This window comes from Camelus ferus, chromosome 15, assembly GCF_009834535.1.
Source record: "Camelus ferus isolate YT-003-E chromosome 15, BCGSAC_Cfer_1.0, whole genome shotgun sequence".
NCBI lineage: Eukaryota > Metazoa > Chordata > Mammalia > Artiodactyla > Camelidae > Camelus > Camelus ferus.
Window position 1 is genome coordinate 47,072,644 of NC_045710.1, and position 14,743 is coordinate 47,087,386.

Below are 14,743 nucleotides of genomic sequence, written 5' to 3' on the forward strand. Positions count from 1 at the left end.
GAGGCTGGTTGCCAGGGGAACCAACCAGGTCATTAGACCCACCCCCTGACTTCCGGGGAAGGAAGAGAAGCTGGAGGTTGACTTGATCACCAGGGGCCAATGATTTAATCAATCATGCCTACTTAATGAAGCCTCCATAAAAACCCAAAGGACGGGGTTCAGAGAGCTTCTGGGTTGGTGAACACATGGAGATTTGGAGGGAGGGTGGCACGCTCGAGCACAGAAGCTCTGCACCCCTTCCAATGTACATGCTCTAAGCATCTCTCCCACCTGGCTGTTCTTGAGTTATATCCTTTTATAATAAACCTGTAATCTAGTAAGTAAATATTTTCCTGAGTTCTGGGAGCCCTAGCAAATTAGTCAAACCCAAGGAGGATGCTGTGGGAACCCCTGATTTATAACCAATCAGTGAGAAGCACAGGTCTTGCTTCTGGACTTGCAGTTGGCATCTGAAGTCAGGACACTCTTGCGGACTGAGAATCTGGCGTTAGAACTGAGTTGAATTTTAGGACACCGAGCTGGTGTTGGAGAATTGATTGGTGATGTGAGGGGAGACAACCCTCCCCACCCCAAACACACTAGAATTGGTGTTAGAGTTGGAATTAGACACTTCCTTAGCACAGGGGCCTTCTCCCACTGTGTAGTCAGTGCTATTGACATGAAGTCTCTCTAGGTGGCTTTCGGTCCCTATATGCAACTTCCCTGCCATCTGTCTTTTTGTGCAATAAAAGTATACTACATTTAGCATTGTTCTATGCAAAGCTGATGGTGCTGTTCACATGAGGAATTACAGTATTGAAGAATAAGATTAACATAGGTTTTCTTTCTCTCTCTCGTGTTTTTAAACCATACCCATTAACAAGTAGACAGAGTATTATACGCCCTCGGCTGTGAGCTCTCGTGGCATGCTGTACTGTAAGCCTTGGATCAATGAGCACTCGTGATTTGTTTTTTCATTTTGAGTTATGAAGGTCACTGTGTTCATTTCCCCACGGTGTTCATGTTCTCATGGCAATAGCTGTCAAAAACCAGGCAAGTGACAGTGCTGGAGGTGCCACAAAAGTGCCAGGGGAGAGTGTCAGCTGGCTTTCAAAATAAACATCTGCAAGGAACTGGATGAGGAAACGGCAGAATCCACAGTCAAGTAGGGAATGCTAGAACCTCTCTGACTGATAAGCATCAGAGCACACGGGAGGAAGAAATTAAAACTGAATGGTAATTAGAGGAAACTGTAACCGGAGATTTGTCTCAATTTCAAGGGATTTAAAGAGAATGATGTCATAACACACCTCCTTGAGCCCAGTCTAAATTGCTTTGATTTAGATAGTGTAACCTAATGGTAAGGATTCCAAGTTGCAGACAGCAGAATCCATTGTTGTTACTAAAAGCAGAAATACGTTGATTACAGGGTATTTGTAAGGAGCATACAGAACTTCTGAGAAGTACAAGGAAACAGATGGGTTGCTAGTAGCCAGGAACAATGCGGCTAAGAGTTCTGAGTTCTAGAAGAACTGTTCTAACAGAACGGTTGCCACTGCCCACCACCCCACACTCTGGACACAGGAAACCAGGCAGTAGAACCCCATTCCCAGCTACCGGAACCCGACTTCCCAATACAGCTCTGCCCTGTATCCCTCACTCCCACCTTCCCAGGCTCATCTTCTGTTTCACACAGGTGCCTCTGTTTGGCAGAGCTTCAAGGAAGTCTGGGAAAGTGGTTTCTAGTTTTTCAGGCCTTACACCTGAGGGAATGAGGGGCCAATGGGCAGGGTCTGCCACAGCTCCATTTCCAGGACACATCCCCCCTATTCCAGAGAAGATCTGGATTCCCCTAAATGCCTGTTAAATGACACATGTTGATTTCAGGAATGAACGAATACTTCAAAACCCCTCGCAGTGCTCTGTTTCTGTGGTGTCACCATCTTTGTTCGGCAATATTTGTTTTACAACTATTTGAATTTGTACTTCCCCTTGTTATTTTTTTTTCACCTTAAATGAGTAGAACACAGAGAAAGGAGAGTAATGATATTTGTGATAAGAAGCATAGGTCTCATAAAACTGAAAAAAGCCCAAGAATACCACTAAACAGTAAGGACATTCCTTAAAAAACTAAACATAGAGTTACCATGTGATCCAGCAATCCCACTCCTGGGCATATATCTGGAGAAAACTCTTAATTTGAAAAGATACATGCACCCCAATGTTCATAGCAGCACTATTTACAATAGCCAAGACAAGGAAGTAACTTAAATGTCCATCAACAGATGATTGGATGAAAATGATGTGATATATATGTGTGTACACACACACACACACTGGACTACTACTCAGTTATTAAAAAGAATGAAATAATGCCATTTGTAACAACAGGAATGGACATACAGATTATCGTACAAAGTAGAGTATGTCAGACAAAGACAAATACCATATGATATCACTTATATGTGGAATCTAAAAAAAATGATACAGGTGAACTTATTTACAAAGCAGAAACCGACTCACAGACATAGGAAACAAACTATGGTTACCAAAGGGGAAAGTGAGATGGGGGAAGGAATAAATCAGAAGTTTGGGATTAGTAGATGCACACACTACTATATATAAAATAGATAAATAACAAAGACCTACTGTACAGCACAGGGAATTATACTCAATAGCTTGCAATAACCTATAATGAAACAGAACATATATGTATAACTGAATCAGTATCCTGTACACCAGAAACTAATACAACATTGTAAATCACTCATACTTCAATTAAGAAAAGATTACCAGTAGTCCCCAAGGCAGTCAGCCTACAGCCTCAATGAGCCCCTTATTGGGACAAAAAGATCAACTGCCTAGCCACATGTAAAGAACATATTTAAACTGCCGAAACTATATCATTGAAGAACATGTCTAATGAACAAAATGTCCTTAGGAGTTTTACGGTCTAGTTTACATTCCTGGGAACGGAAACCCCCTTGTAAGATGGAGGGCTGGTTTTAACTTTTGCACATGCTCACTTGGATGCCTTTTCCAGGCTCCATTAACGTCTGAAATGCACGCACGTTCCAGTCTACAGAGGAGAAGGAAGAGAACAGGTGTGCCGGGGAGGAGAGGGCGGAGCCGTCCCCTGAGTGCCCCGCCCCGCGCCCCCCACGTCGGCCCATCAGCTGCCGGCCCAGCCCCTCCGGAGGTACCAGGGCCTCGCCCAGGACGCGGATACGCCCACGCCCTCAATCCTCCGTCCTTTTTTCCTACCCCTGCTGGTCCCAGGGCCTCCCTGGCTGGCTGGGAGTGAGGTGAAGACGCCGGGGAAGGGCATCTGGCCGCTGAGCGGAAGGCGCCGTCCTCACCACGGTAAGGAGGGGGTTGGAGGGGTATGCGGGGCGGGAGAGGCCTCGGCGTGGCTACGGCGTGCAGGGCGCCACGGGCTACCCAGAGCTGGACGTCTGCCCTGTGTGTGCCCCTTCCTTGTTGGCTACGACGAAGCCTCTTTCCATTTATGATGTAGTGCCTTCTCATACTTATAAACCAATTTTCCCCCGTGTCATTTCCATTTGAAGGACAGTAGTGATTTCTAACAGAGCATGGAATCTTACATTGCTGTGGAAGCCACCAGCATGCCCCATGAGAAAGACCTTTGTGAACAGCAAACTACTGGCCCTACAGCTAAATTCTTTTTTTTTTTTTTTTAAAGAAGTTGTTGGGAACTTCTCCAAATAACAAAAAGTGTTTTAATTGGGGGCCAGTGGAGTCATTACTGGGGCTAGAGGGCCAGCCTGTGGCTAACTGTCAAAAAATGAGGTCCTTCCTGCAATTAATCTTTTCATCCAAAGAGCAGACAGGAACACCAGGGCAAATTTTGCCAAATATCTGCTCAGAATGTTCAGTTGGCCTTCCAGGCTGGATTATTTAAGTATCATCAGCGTCACCGGGGAACTTACTAGAAATGCAGATTTTTAGACCCACCCCAGATCTATTGAATCCCAAACTCTGGGGGTGAGGCTAACCACTGGAGTTTTAACAAGCCCTCCAGGTGATTCTGATACCAGGTAAAATCTGAGGACCACCAGACTAGACCAGTTAGGTAAGAGAGCATCCCTGGGCTGGGCTAACATACAGTTTGTACTAATTGCTATTGATTATAATTAATCATAGAATTCACTCATTAATTCATGCAGCAACTATTGTATTTCATTCATTCAACAAAGATTTATTGCATGTTTAAAGGGCAGCAACAAAGCTCATGTCATTGGAGCAGAGTAGTCGAGGGGGAGAGTGGAAGAAATGAGTTCCAAGGCAGGCAGGGGCTGGCTGTGTAGACAGCAGACCTTGATGAAGCATGGTGTGTCATGGGAGCCACTGGAAGGTACGGAGCAGAGAAGAGATACGTAAGACTGTCTTCATATAAACAATCAACTCCAGCTACAGATCCGAGAACAGACAGTGGTGGAGTAGGGGACAGATAAGGAGCTAAAACAAAGCTCAGCAGAGGGAGAGTGGTGATCTGGACTGGGATGTAGCGGTGAAGGTGTCCAGATGGCTGGATCCTGGATTTTGGAGGTACAGTCAGCAGGATTTATAGATGGGTTGGATGTAAGATAAGACCAAGGAAAATCTAGGATGACTCCAAGGTTTTGTGCCTGAGCAAAACTATGTTTAGTGAGAAATAATTAAGTGCCTACTAAAGATACACTTAAGATGTATCTCACAGTTAAAGATCAAATGTTTTAGTGGCAAAGACCAATTAAATGAAGATTATGGGTTGTTTTTCCTTCCACACAATTTACCTAATTGTTTGTTTTAGTTAAAATATTTCATTTTCTTTTATAAAAAAATGTGTTTCAATTTCAACAAGTAGCTTGGAATTTCAGACAATACTTTCGTACACCGGTATCTCCAATGAAGGTGGGGTTGTACTTGAGGTAATCAAGGGCTATTCTTCATATTAGAGGTAGAAATAGAACTCCTCCTTTATCAATTTGCCACTTTTGTGCTCTCTGCAGTACCAATTAGCAGCAATTATGTGCGCCTGCAAACATACATTTTAATATGTAACAGAGCCATGTCCCCGCCCCCACCCCCACTTAATTCAGCAGCCAGACTCCTGGCATCCCCTCAAGCATTTGGAACTCAGGTATGAATTCCCAGACTACACTCAGCAGCTTAAGTGATGTGTCTAAAATTAAAGTTAATGAGTTAATAGGCTTAATTATTTGACTTCCTCTGGCAACCTTCCATTCTTCCCAGGTTTAATGCAGTTCAGTGAATGGCTATTGGGTGCTTACTACAAACAGGGCACCCGGTGAAGCGGTAGCAGAGAACAGACCACAGTTCCATGTGGGGGTGTGGGGAGCCGACATGCTGACTGTAGCCAGGAGGGGGAAGCGGGAGAATCACCATCTCAGAAGGCTCAGAGCTTTTGAATTAACGCTAATAACAGCAGGTAATTAAATAGCCCCCTAGGCTAGATTACAGACAGCACCTGCCGGTGTCTGAGGTTTCCTGACAATGATTCTGAGTCATAAAATTAAAAAAAGTTGTTAGTAACTCAATTTCCTATGACGGAATTATATGACATTTTAGAAAAAGTTTAATCAAAATAATTAGGATTGAACATAAAGGCGTTGTTTTTAGTTACCTGAATGATTAATTAAATCTAGACTATCTTGTTTCCATAAGAATTAATAGGATGTTATTACAAATGTGCCTGGAAAGTTCTATTAAGGAAGAATTTGAAAACTGACTGGCCAAATGGATGTCTAGTCTTTGAGTCTTTTGGATCTTTTCACATTAATGGTCTCCAGGCTAGTCAGAGGTGTAGATGTGGAAATAGAGTAATTGCTAACTTTTTGTTATCATTACCTTGCATTTTTAAAAAATTTTGACTATGGAAACTTTTTAATACATACAAAAGCAGCAGAATAGCGTAAAGAACCTTTATGTACTCATCACCCCCTGACCAATCCCGTTTCATCTATTCCCACCCACACCCTCTCCTGCATTATTTTGAAGCAAATCTCAGACATCACATAATTAATCATAAATGTATCAGTATATATATCTAACAAGTAAGGACTCTTAAAAAAAAAAAGTCCCCCAAATTCCATTATCATATCTAAAAAATTAACAATTCTTTAATCAAACTTCTAGTCAGAGTTCAAATTTCCAATCGCTTCATAAAGTTATAACTTTTAAAAGGTTTATTTAATAGAATTAGGCTCTATATTGGGTCCCCACCGATATTGATATGTCCACATGTCCCTCTCCCTGTCACCTCTGCCCTATTCAGTACTTTTTAATTGAAATGAATTTGTTGAATGCAGCGGGCCTTTTGGCCTGGAGAGTCTCCCCCAGTCTAGGTCTTGCTGATTACAGCTCTCCAGTTGTATTGTACATCTTGTATTGTGTTTCAGCTCTCCTTTGAATTTCTTATAAATTGGTTGTTGGAACTACAGGCTGGTTCAGATTCAGGTTCAGTGTTTTTGCAAGACAATTTCCCAAGTAGTGGTGTATTCGAGCAGGAGGCTCTTCATGTCTGACTGTCTCTCTTTTTGTTGTGACAAGAGGTGTTGACTCTCAATACCTAGATCCTTTGATACATTAAGGTTTATCAAATGGTGGTAGTTTGATTCCACCATTCCTTAAACTGCACTGAAACAAAGAAAACGCCCTTCATTTACTATTTGCTTAATCAATGGTTGAGTTCAGACAGAAAAGCAGGGTAAATGCTTGATTCTTTCTTTATTTACTGGTTTTCGAAATACTGGGTTGACTTCCTCGCATCCTCAAACAGGAACATTATTACATTTCTTTTTGGTAACACTGTTAATTCGTGGTTTTAAATATATGTGATGTGTTTTAATCCATTGGAGTTTTTATCTTTATTGATGCTGAGATCATTCCGTCTTTGACCAGTGGGAGGCTTCTCAAGTTGGGTCTCGAGTCCTTTTGGGATGACCCAAGTCATCTTTGAAAGCATCCTTACTCTCTACTATGACAAGATCTTCCAGGCTCATCTCATCTATTTCCTGGAGCCAACAATTTCTCCAAGGACTACTGACTCCTTTTACTGGGAAATGGTATCTTGAGATCTATTAATTATGTATTCATTTTATGATGTTTTGACATCTTGGGGAGCCTTGCTGACTGGGAGGAGACTGCTTCTCCTAGGGCTAGTTAATTCCTAAAGTAACGACTCACCTGCAGAATTACCTTTCATATGCAAACCAACCAGCCCTGAGCCTATACCCTCAGCCACCTTCTATATATAACTCACATACCAAACCAATATTACCCCTGCCCTAAATCAACCCGGGGCCAAGTATCAGACAACTCAAGACCACCCCGTAGCCAAGAGCCCACCAACATTATTCAGACTATCCAGTCCTAAACTGTTTCTGCCTTTTCCCACAGAAAACACAGTAAAGGCTCTGGACCGTGCTCTCTCCTCACTCCTGATGCCTTTTGACCAAACATGGTGCTTCCCCACGTGGCCCAGCATGGTGTGGCATGCCCCTGCTCTTGGAAAATGTGAGTAATCAATTCTTCTTTCAATGGCATTACCTCTCTGTGTTATCACTCAGTCACCTCCATAAATTAATATTCTAGGGGTCTGTTTTAACACGTGAGACCACAGTCTGGAGGCTTGGAATGCTCATTGGTTCAGAGTTGGCCATTATTTCCAGGTCTTTGCCAAGGACAGAGCTAAGAAATACATTCTGAATTCATCCTGATAGTTCCCATTCAAAATCGGAACCATAGGGGTTTTACTAGACCTCTGCTGTCCTACGCTTTCCTCCGTTACTCTGCGAGTGGAGAATTACAGTGTCACGTGTTGTATCGCTTTATCAAACCACAGCACACACACGACAATCTCAGAATAACAATTCTGCCTGCAAAAATAGGAATACATAGCTTAATACTTGGCACTTCTTTTCTGTCCTCAGGGTATATCCAACCAGGGATGTGCACTGAATTTACCGGGTTTACAGCCACTTAGTGGAGTTCCTTCTTTGGGCAGTTATTCTCAAAACGGATTTATTGTATTTTTTACTTTTGAAGATGACTTTAACATTTTTGAATGTTATTTTACAATTATGTAAATTATTTACATGGCTCTAAAGTCAAATTTACAAATGAAGTTAAGGGCTGAGACGCCTGGCTTTTCTCCCTGTCTTCCTCCTCCCCTGTGACTCTGTGCCCTCTGACCCCATAGGTAGCCATTATTTAATGTTATTGGTTATTCTTCCATTATTTGGTTTTTAATACAGGTATATATGTTTAATATTTTATATATTTAATATGGTTGCACACTCTTTACACCTTTCTCTATATTGCTTTTCTCACTTCACGGTGCACGGTGGGGGTCTCTCCGCGGGAGCATTTGGAGATCTTCTTTATTCCTCTCATGTAGAAAACCGCCAACCGTGATTGAGTGCTTGGTTTACCATGCGCCAGGCACTGTGCTAAGTGGCTTGCACAGGTTACCCCATGTAATCCTCAGAACAACCCAGTGAGGTTGGCACTATTACAATCCCCATTTTACGAACAAGCAATTAAAGGTTAAGTAATTTGTCCAATGTCACCCAGCTGAAAAGCAGTGAATAATCTTTTAAGATAGAGGTAGAAAAAATTTTTTATTGAAGGCTAGTTGATTTACAGTATTGTATTAGTTTCTAGTGTACAGCATAGTGATTCAGTTATATATATATTCTTTCATATTCTTTTTCACTACAGGTTATTATAAGATATGGATAAATTTTATGTCTACATTACACGTGTATTTCTTTCTCTCTGGTTGGACATAGAGATAGAGAAGCCATTTATACCAGTGAATTAGTAAACATCGGTGCCCCAGAAAACTCAGAAGCCCTAAACAGTGTATAAACAAGGACTCACAGAGACGTTTCCATGGATGCAGAGGGCTTATCAAGTAGGCAGAGAATTTACACAGTCCCATAAAATAACTTGAAAACCATTTTTAAAAGTTATTCTAGCATGTGGGGAAAAAAAAATCACTGTGTAGATTAATTATGTGTACAGATGACTAGGTAACTTGGAATCAGTGAGAAATCAAAGTAGACACAAGTCATCTTGGGATGGTCAGTTCTTTGGACACAGAACCAGAAACATGTCTGTAGACATACTCCGTCTGTTTCTCCATCTTGTTGTTGTTCTTTTTGTTTGTTCTCTCACAACAGAGTCTTTCTGCCATCGGCTGCAGCTGGCCGCTACCCCAGGGTGGGTGGCCAGGCTGTAGAGAAAGGGGACTGGATGGCTGGTGAGCTGGGAAGACACCCCAAAGAGTACCCATCGCAGGCTTTATATTCTAGTTATTTGTATCTATATTTTCACCTTTTCAAAAGATTGTTAGCAAATTTAGGCAGGCCCTCCTACATGCATTCCTGTAAACCTTTTCTCATCTCAGCGTAGCTAATGGACCAGGAGGGCACTTGACCCAAAGGGAGCCAATCACACTCTTCTGTCGGAATTTGCAGTTAGGACCAGAGATGCGGAGTGGCCTCTGCTGGACACTCCTGATTCCTGCCCCCACCGACACGACTCAGTAACAGACCAGCAACTGAGCAGTTCCTCTCCTTTCTTCTTTTACCTCCTACCCAGTTTCCTCCTGATCAGTAGATTTACTGCAGATCATGCTTTTTTTTACTTCTAAAATAGACCTCAGGTTTGGCTTGATATCTCCATCCCACAGCTGGCATCTGTGTGGTCTCTGCTGTCTTTCACCTGGACGCCTGCAGCAAGTTCCAAATTAGTGCCACTTTTTCTAGAGTGATCTTAAGATGTGAATTGGAGTAAGGCTCATCCCTGATTAAAATGTTCTAGGAGTTCACCCACTCCTGAACCAATCACTATGGTGGTGGTGGTGATGGTGGTGAGAATGGAAATGTGTTGATCCACCTAGATGAATAAGAATATCGAGATGTTTGCTGGGCTTATAAGCAAGAAGCTTTGTCCTCCTTCTATTGAAGCAGCTGAATGAGAACTCCTCCCTCCCTTGAGCTGTACGCTGTGAAAGTGTGTGATTTGGGACTGCTGCAAACCATTTTGCTACCATGTAAGGGGAAAGCCTGCTGTATCAGTCAAGATTCCAACAGGAAACAGAAGGCACACTCAAATAGGGCCGTTTGAGGCAGCAATTAGTTTTGACAAAGGTAGGAGCAAGGTATAGGGAAAACTCAGAATAGTGAATTATCTTGGGGCCCACAGAGGGTGGTTAATTGGAATGCAGGGACAGTGAGTGCTGGATGGAGGACATCCCTCCTCACTGGGAAGGATGAAGGCAATCTGTGGTGTGCCCCAAGAAAGACAGAGATTTAATAAACACCCTAACCATCCTCTGAGTTCTTGCTGGTCCCAGATTGGCCAAACCCAGATGGAAGTCAGAGAGCAGAGGAGCCCATGAATGTAATCCAAGTCAGCCTCCAAGGGCACTGAGCAGCATGGAAAAGCTTCTGGAAGGCGAGTCCAGAACAGGGAAGATGCTCCTTGGATGTTTGGCAGATGAAGGCTGCACTTGCTTTTTGCAACATAATGGACTCCATCTTGTGGTCATACTTGAGAACTGCACTGCTGCCCAAGGGCAGCAGGACCACCACCCACTCTTTCCTAGTCCTTCCCACACCTCTAGGTCTCTTAAAAAAGAAAAGTATACCAAGATAAAGTCTACCCCACAGACTCTCAGGAAGACCTCTTAAGCCCAGTTTCTCTCAAACCACGTATATTCTTTATTCTCCAAGTCTCTACACCCTCTTTTATCCATATTATCCAGTTCTCTTTACTTTCTTCAAAGCCACAATAGGCCAGGTGCTTTAAAAACATTTTCACATTCAGTCCTTACAGTAACCCGGAGACTGACAGATGTTACTCTGGCCATTTCAACAAGTGAGGAAAATCATGGCAAATAGGCTCAAAGCATTTCAGTAACTTGCCCAAGGCCATGCGGCTAATTAGTTGGGCGTGGTGGGGTTTCTAGGATTTGAACTAGGTCGATTAGATCCACAACACAGGCTTTTTCCAGCAAACCTCACTACCGCTTGGTTGACAGGAGGTTCATCTATTCAGGTTTTGAAGCTGGAAACTAGTGGGGTGCTGTTGGTTACTCTCTCCCCTTCACCGACAGGCAGAGATGGTTCACTGATGTCACCTCCTAAATGACACTGGAATTTGTCCCTTCTTCTTTGCCCACTGCCATGATCTTACTTTGGCCCATCCTCATGTCTCAGGTGAAATACTGCACTAGCCTCCTAATAGGTTTCCAGTCTCTCCCCCACCCACTCCACTGAAGAGAGGTCCTCGTTTTCAAATCCAAATCTGAAAAGGCACAGCCCACCCAGAGGACATCTAGGCCACGTGGATCCAGAGCCTTAAAAATGTCTACATCCTTTCAATCAGTAATTCTCCTACTTCTGTGAATCTATCTTCAAAAAAGAATCCCATATACAGAAAAAGCCAAGTGTAGAGAGATGGTCAGGGCAGTATTACTGAGGTCGTAAATTCATCCCCTACAACTTTTTTAAAAATCCAGTATGGAGTAAATGATCTAAGTCAAGTTAATTTCAACTCCAAACCAAGAGGAAAGTCTGTCTCAGACCATCCTTGGGAAGTCCTTGGAAGACCCTGCACTGAAGGGTCATCCCTGGTCACTGCCAGGGCCCCCATTGTCTCGGTTTACCTGCTTCCCTCAGTTCTAATAGCCACTAGCTTATCTGCAACCCTTGGGACATGTGGCTACTTGGTGAGGTTGGGGGTCCCTCACTGTTCCCTCTGAGGTCCAGCCACACTGTGGGAGCAGGACACAGGTCCTGGCTGCAGAGGCGCCTCGGCCCTTCCCCCAGCCAGAGGACTTCTTTTAGGCTGGGGGAAGCCCAGCAGCGCTTCTGCTCAGGTTTCCCTCAGAGCCATTTCCTGTCTCCTCTCCCCATTGCACACTCAGCCACCCAAGGGGGTTTCAACTTCTGAAAACAAAGCCAGGAAGGGAATGTTTTGTAGGCAACTTCTTTTTTCATCTTGCCACAAACCTCCTCTGAGAAAGTAAACACGGAGCCTGCTACCTGCTTGAGGAGGGGGAAGAGGTGAAAAGTGGTTGAAGGAATAGCTATATTAATACAGCAGTGGTCTTGGCTTTCCCAGCTTTCCTGTCTCTTCCATGCCTATGGAAATCTCTTTCCTGTGTGTGGCTTTCCCTATCATGTCAGTTGATTTAAATCAAATGAACTGCCAGATATTTCTTTAGCAAAGACGGGTTTATTCAAGATCAGCCGAAAATTGCAACTCAGGGTCTGCAACCAGGGGCAAGTTCCCTGCGGCAAGGGAAGGAGAACTCTGTTGTAGAGGGGAAAGGAAGTTAGGAGGGCCGCAGACAAACAGTCCATGGCTTTTCACTGCTGAGTCCCTGCCGGGAGAGGAGTCTTTCTTCTTCCTGTTGGGCTCCACTGTTATCACAGGGCATGAGAGCTCTGCCTTCTGGTCTCCTGACTATTTAACTGAGGTTTCTGTTTTTAATTTTTTACATGTCTACATGACCAGCTATCCCCTCTTCCCCTCCGGCCCTGACTTTGAACTACAGCCCCATGTCTCCCACTGACCACAGTCATCACCTAGACATCTCACTTTGACTTACGTCCCAAATCAGCCTTTAGCCCAAGTCAGCTTCCTCTGTGCACACCTTACTTCTATCAGTGAGACCGAGGTGAATAGGCCAAGCAAAGTTCCTTTCTTGACACTTCAGAAGCTTCAGGATGTCTGCCAAAGCCCCCAGTTGAGGGGCTCTTTTGCAGAAGTCGTCCTGTCTGGCATCACCTCAGAGGCACATGAATGGACTGGGAGGGGGCCAACTAAAAACTGTCACTCACTGTCTGGTTCTATGAGAATGAAGCCACTGAGCCACTGCAGTTGCTGGCCTTCAATACACCCTGAGAGGCTTTTAGGGCAGAGATCAGGCATAAATGCTTTCTGTGCTCTGGGAAAAACTGGTAGAACAGGCCTTCAGAGAGTTAGCTGTTTTCAGAAGGAGATTCTATGAGCCCAACTTCTTACATCTTCTCATATCTAGAAAAGCACTAAAATCATTAATGGAGACATCTGCTCCTCGTGGCTAGCAGCAGCCTTCTGCCAAAATGTGTGCTTGACTGCACGTATCCCCCTTCACTAAAATCACATGTATACTGACCTTCCTTCCTGCTTCTTCAGAGCAGTTCCTCAGAGCTATCTGAGAGGCTGTCTCCCGGGCTATAGTCCTCATTTTGCCCTGAATAAAACTTAACTCGCAGCTCTCATGTGCATTTTTTTTTTCCAGTCCGTGAGAGAGATCAGTCCCATTGTATGCTAGTGGCCAGACTAGCCCTTCTGAAGTAGCTTAAAGTGAAAACAGTGACCAGCAAGAACATCCTCTATTAAGATCATCTCTCTGGGGGCTTTAAAGAGACACAGACAGATGGGACCGAAACTGACAGGAGAGTAAAAGTTGAAATGGAGATATAGAAAGTAGTTGAACTACTATAGTGATGTCAACTGAAAAAAATGCACAGCTTGAAAGTTGAGAATTATGTTTTATCGATGGAATTACTGAGGACTTAAGCCCGGGATATAGCTTCAGGGACTCTTCTGAAGAGCCCTTCCTCTGTTTTATGTCCAAAATCAACTTTTACGCCAAGCCAGCTTCTCCCTTAGAGAAAACTCTAAGGGAGGAGATTTTGCAAAAACAAAAACAAATGAACAAAACCACCCAGGTAGATGTAACATAAAAGATTACTGCTAATTAAAGAAAACCAGACATCTGAAGTTAATGAATTTAGTACCTTCCTGTGTATAGGAAGATGAGAGTCTGGGCTTATTGAAATTACTCCTTTGACATGCACCTTAACTGTCCAGGGCCAGTATCTTGGTTTTTCTCCATCGTGTGTCCCCTCAGGGTAAATCTTATGGGGGTGATGAACTTGTCTAAGTATCCACTGTACTTCCTGTAAGCAGGAAGTTAGGTTAAATATTTCTGGAAAGAATACTTTTTAGGAGGCATGTGTTTGATAGTCCCATTATTACTGACTTTGACCCCTTGGTTATGATGGTGACTGCTTGATTTCTCCTTTATAAATGCATAACTTTCTCCTTGTAATTAGCAAGTAGCCAGTGGGGTGAAGCTTAGAATCTGTGTGAATATCCTTTTCCCTGACAGTCTTTCTCCCAATAGTTAAGCATCTGTTAATAATCCTTGACTTGGTTAATTATGATATTGGCGTTGCAAATGGTAATGTCTAATCTTTCATTCCCTGTACATTTGTCATTCTGTAAAGGTGAAATTTTCTTTTTCTCCCTTTTTTCCTTATGATTTGCTTGGAAATTGTGATGGACTCATTTTTAAAATCATTATAATCAATTAACATTATTCTTTTGGATGTACAGATTGTCCCAAATTTGTCCAGTGAGAAACTCTTTCACGCTGACTCCTGTATCCATTTTTTAAGCTTTATTGAGATATAATTCATCTACCATATGTACCGATTTACAGTGTGCAATTCCATGGTTTTTAGTTTACTCACAGAGTTGGGTAACTATCATCATCATCAATTTAAAGACATTTCATCACCCCTCAAAGAAGCTGGTTACCCGTTAGTGGTCACTCCCCACTATCACCAACTCCCCCAGCCCTAGGCAACTGTTAGTCTGCTCTCTGCCTCTATAGTCTTGTCTGTTCTGGATATGTCACATACATGGAATCATAATATGTGATCTTTTCTTT

The 14,743-nt window shown here is 43.2% G+C and overlaps 1 protein-coding gene across 5 annotated transcripts in view; it reads left to right on the top strand.

Moving 5' to 3' along the window:
• Positions 1-3,183: 3,183 nt before the first annotated feature.
• CEP68 (centrosomal protein 68) overlaps positions 3,184-14,743 on the top strand; it is a 40,140-nt gene continuing 28,580 nt past the window's right edge. For 4 of the 5 annotated variants that reach the window (XM_032497683.1, XM_032497684.1, XM_032497682.1 and 1 more), the window contains exons 1-2: positions 3,189-3,342; positions 7,402-7,518. In XM_032497683.1, the coding sequence (XP_032353574.1) occupies positions 7,498-7,518 (21 nt within the window). In that variant the 5' untranslated portion in view covers positions 3,189-3,342; positions 7,402-7,497. Of the gene's footprint in view, positions 3,343-7,401; positions 7,519-14,743 lie in introns of all 5 variants that reach the window. The other variant, XM_032497688.1, reaches the window with a different exon arrangement.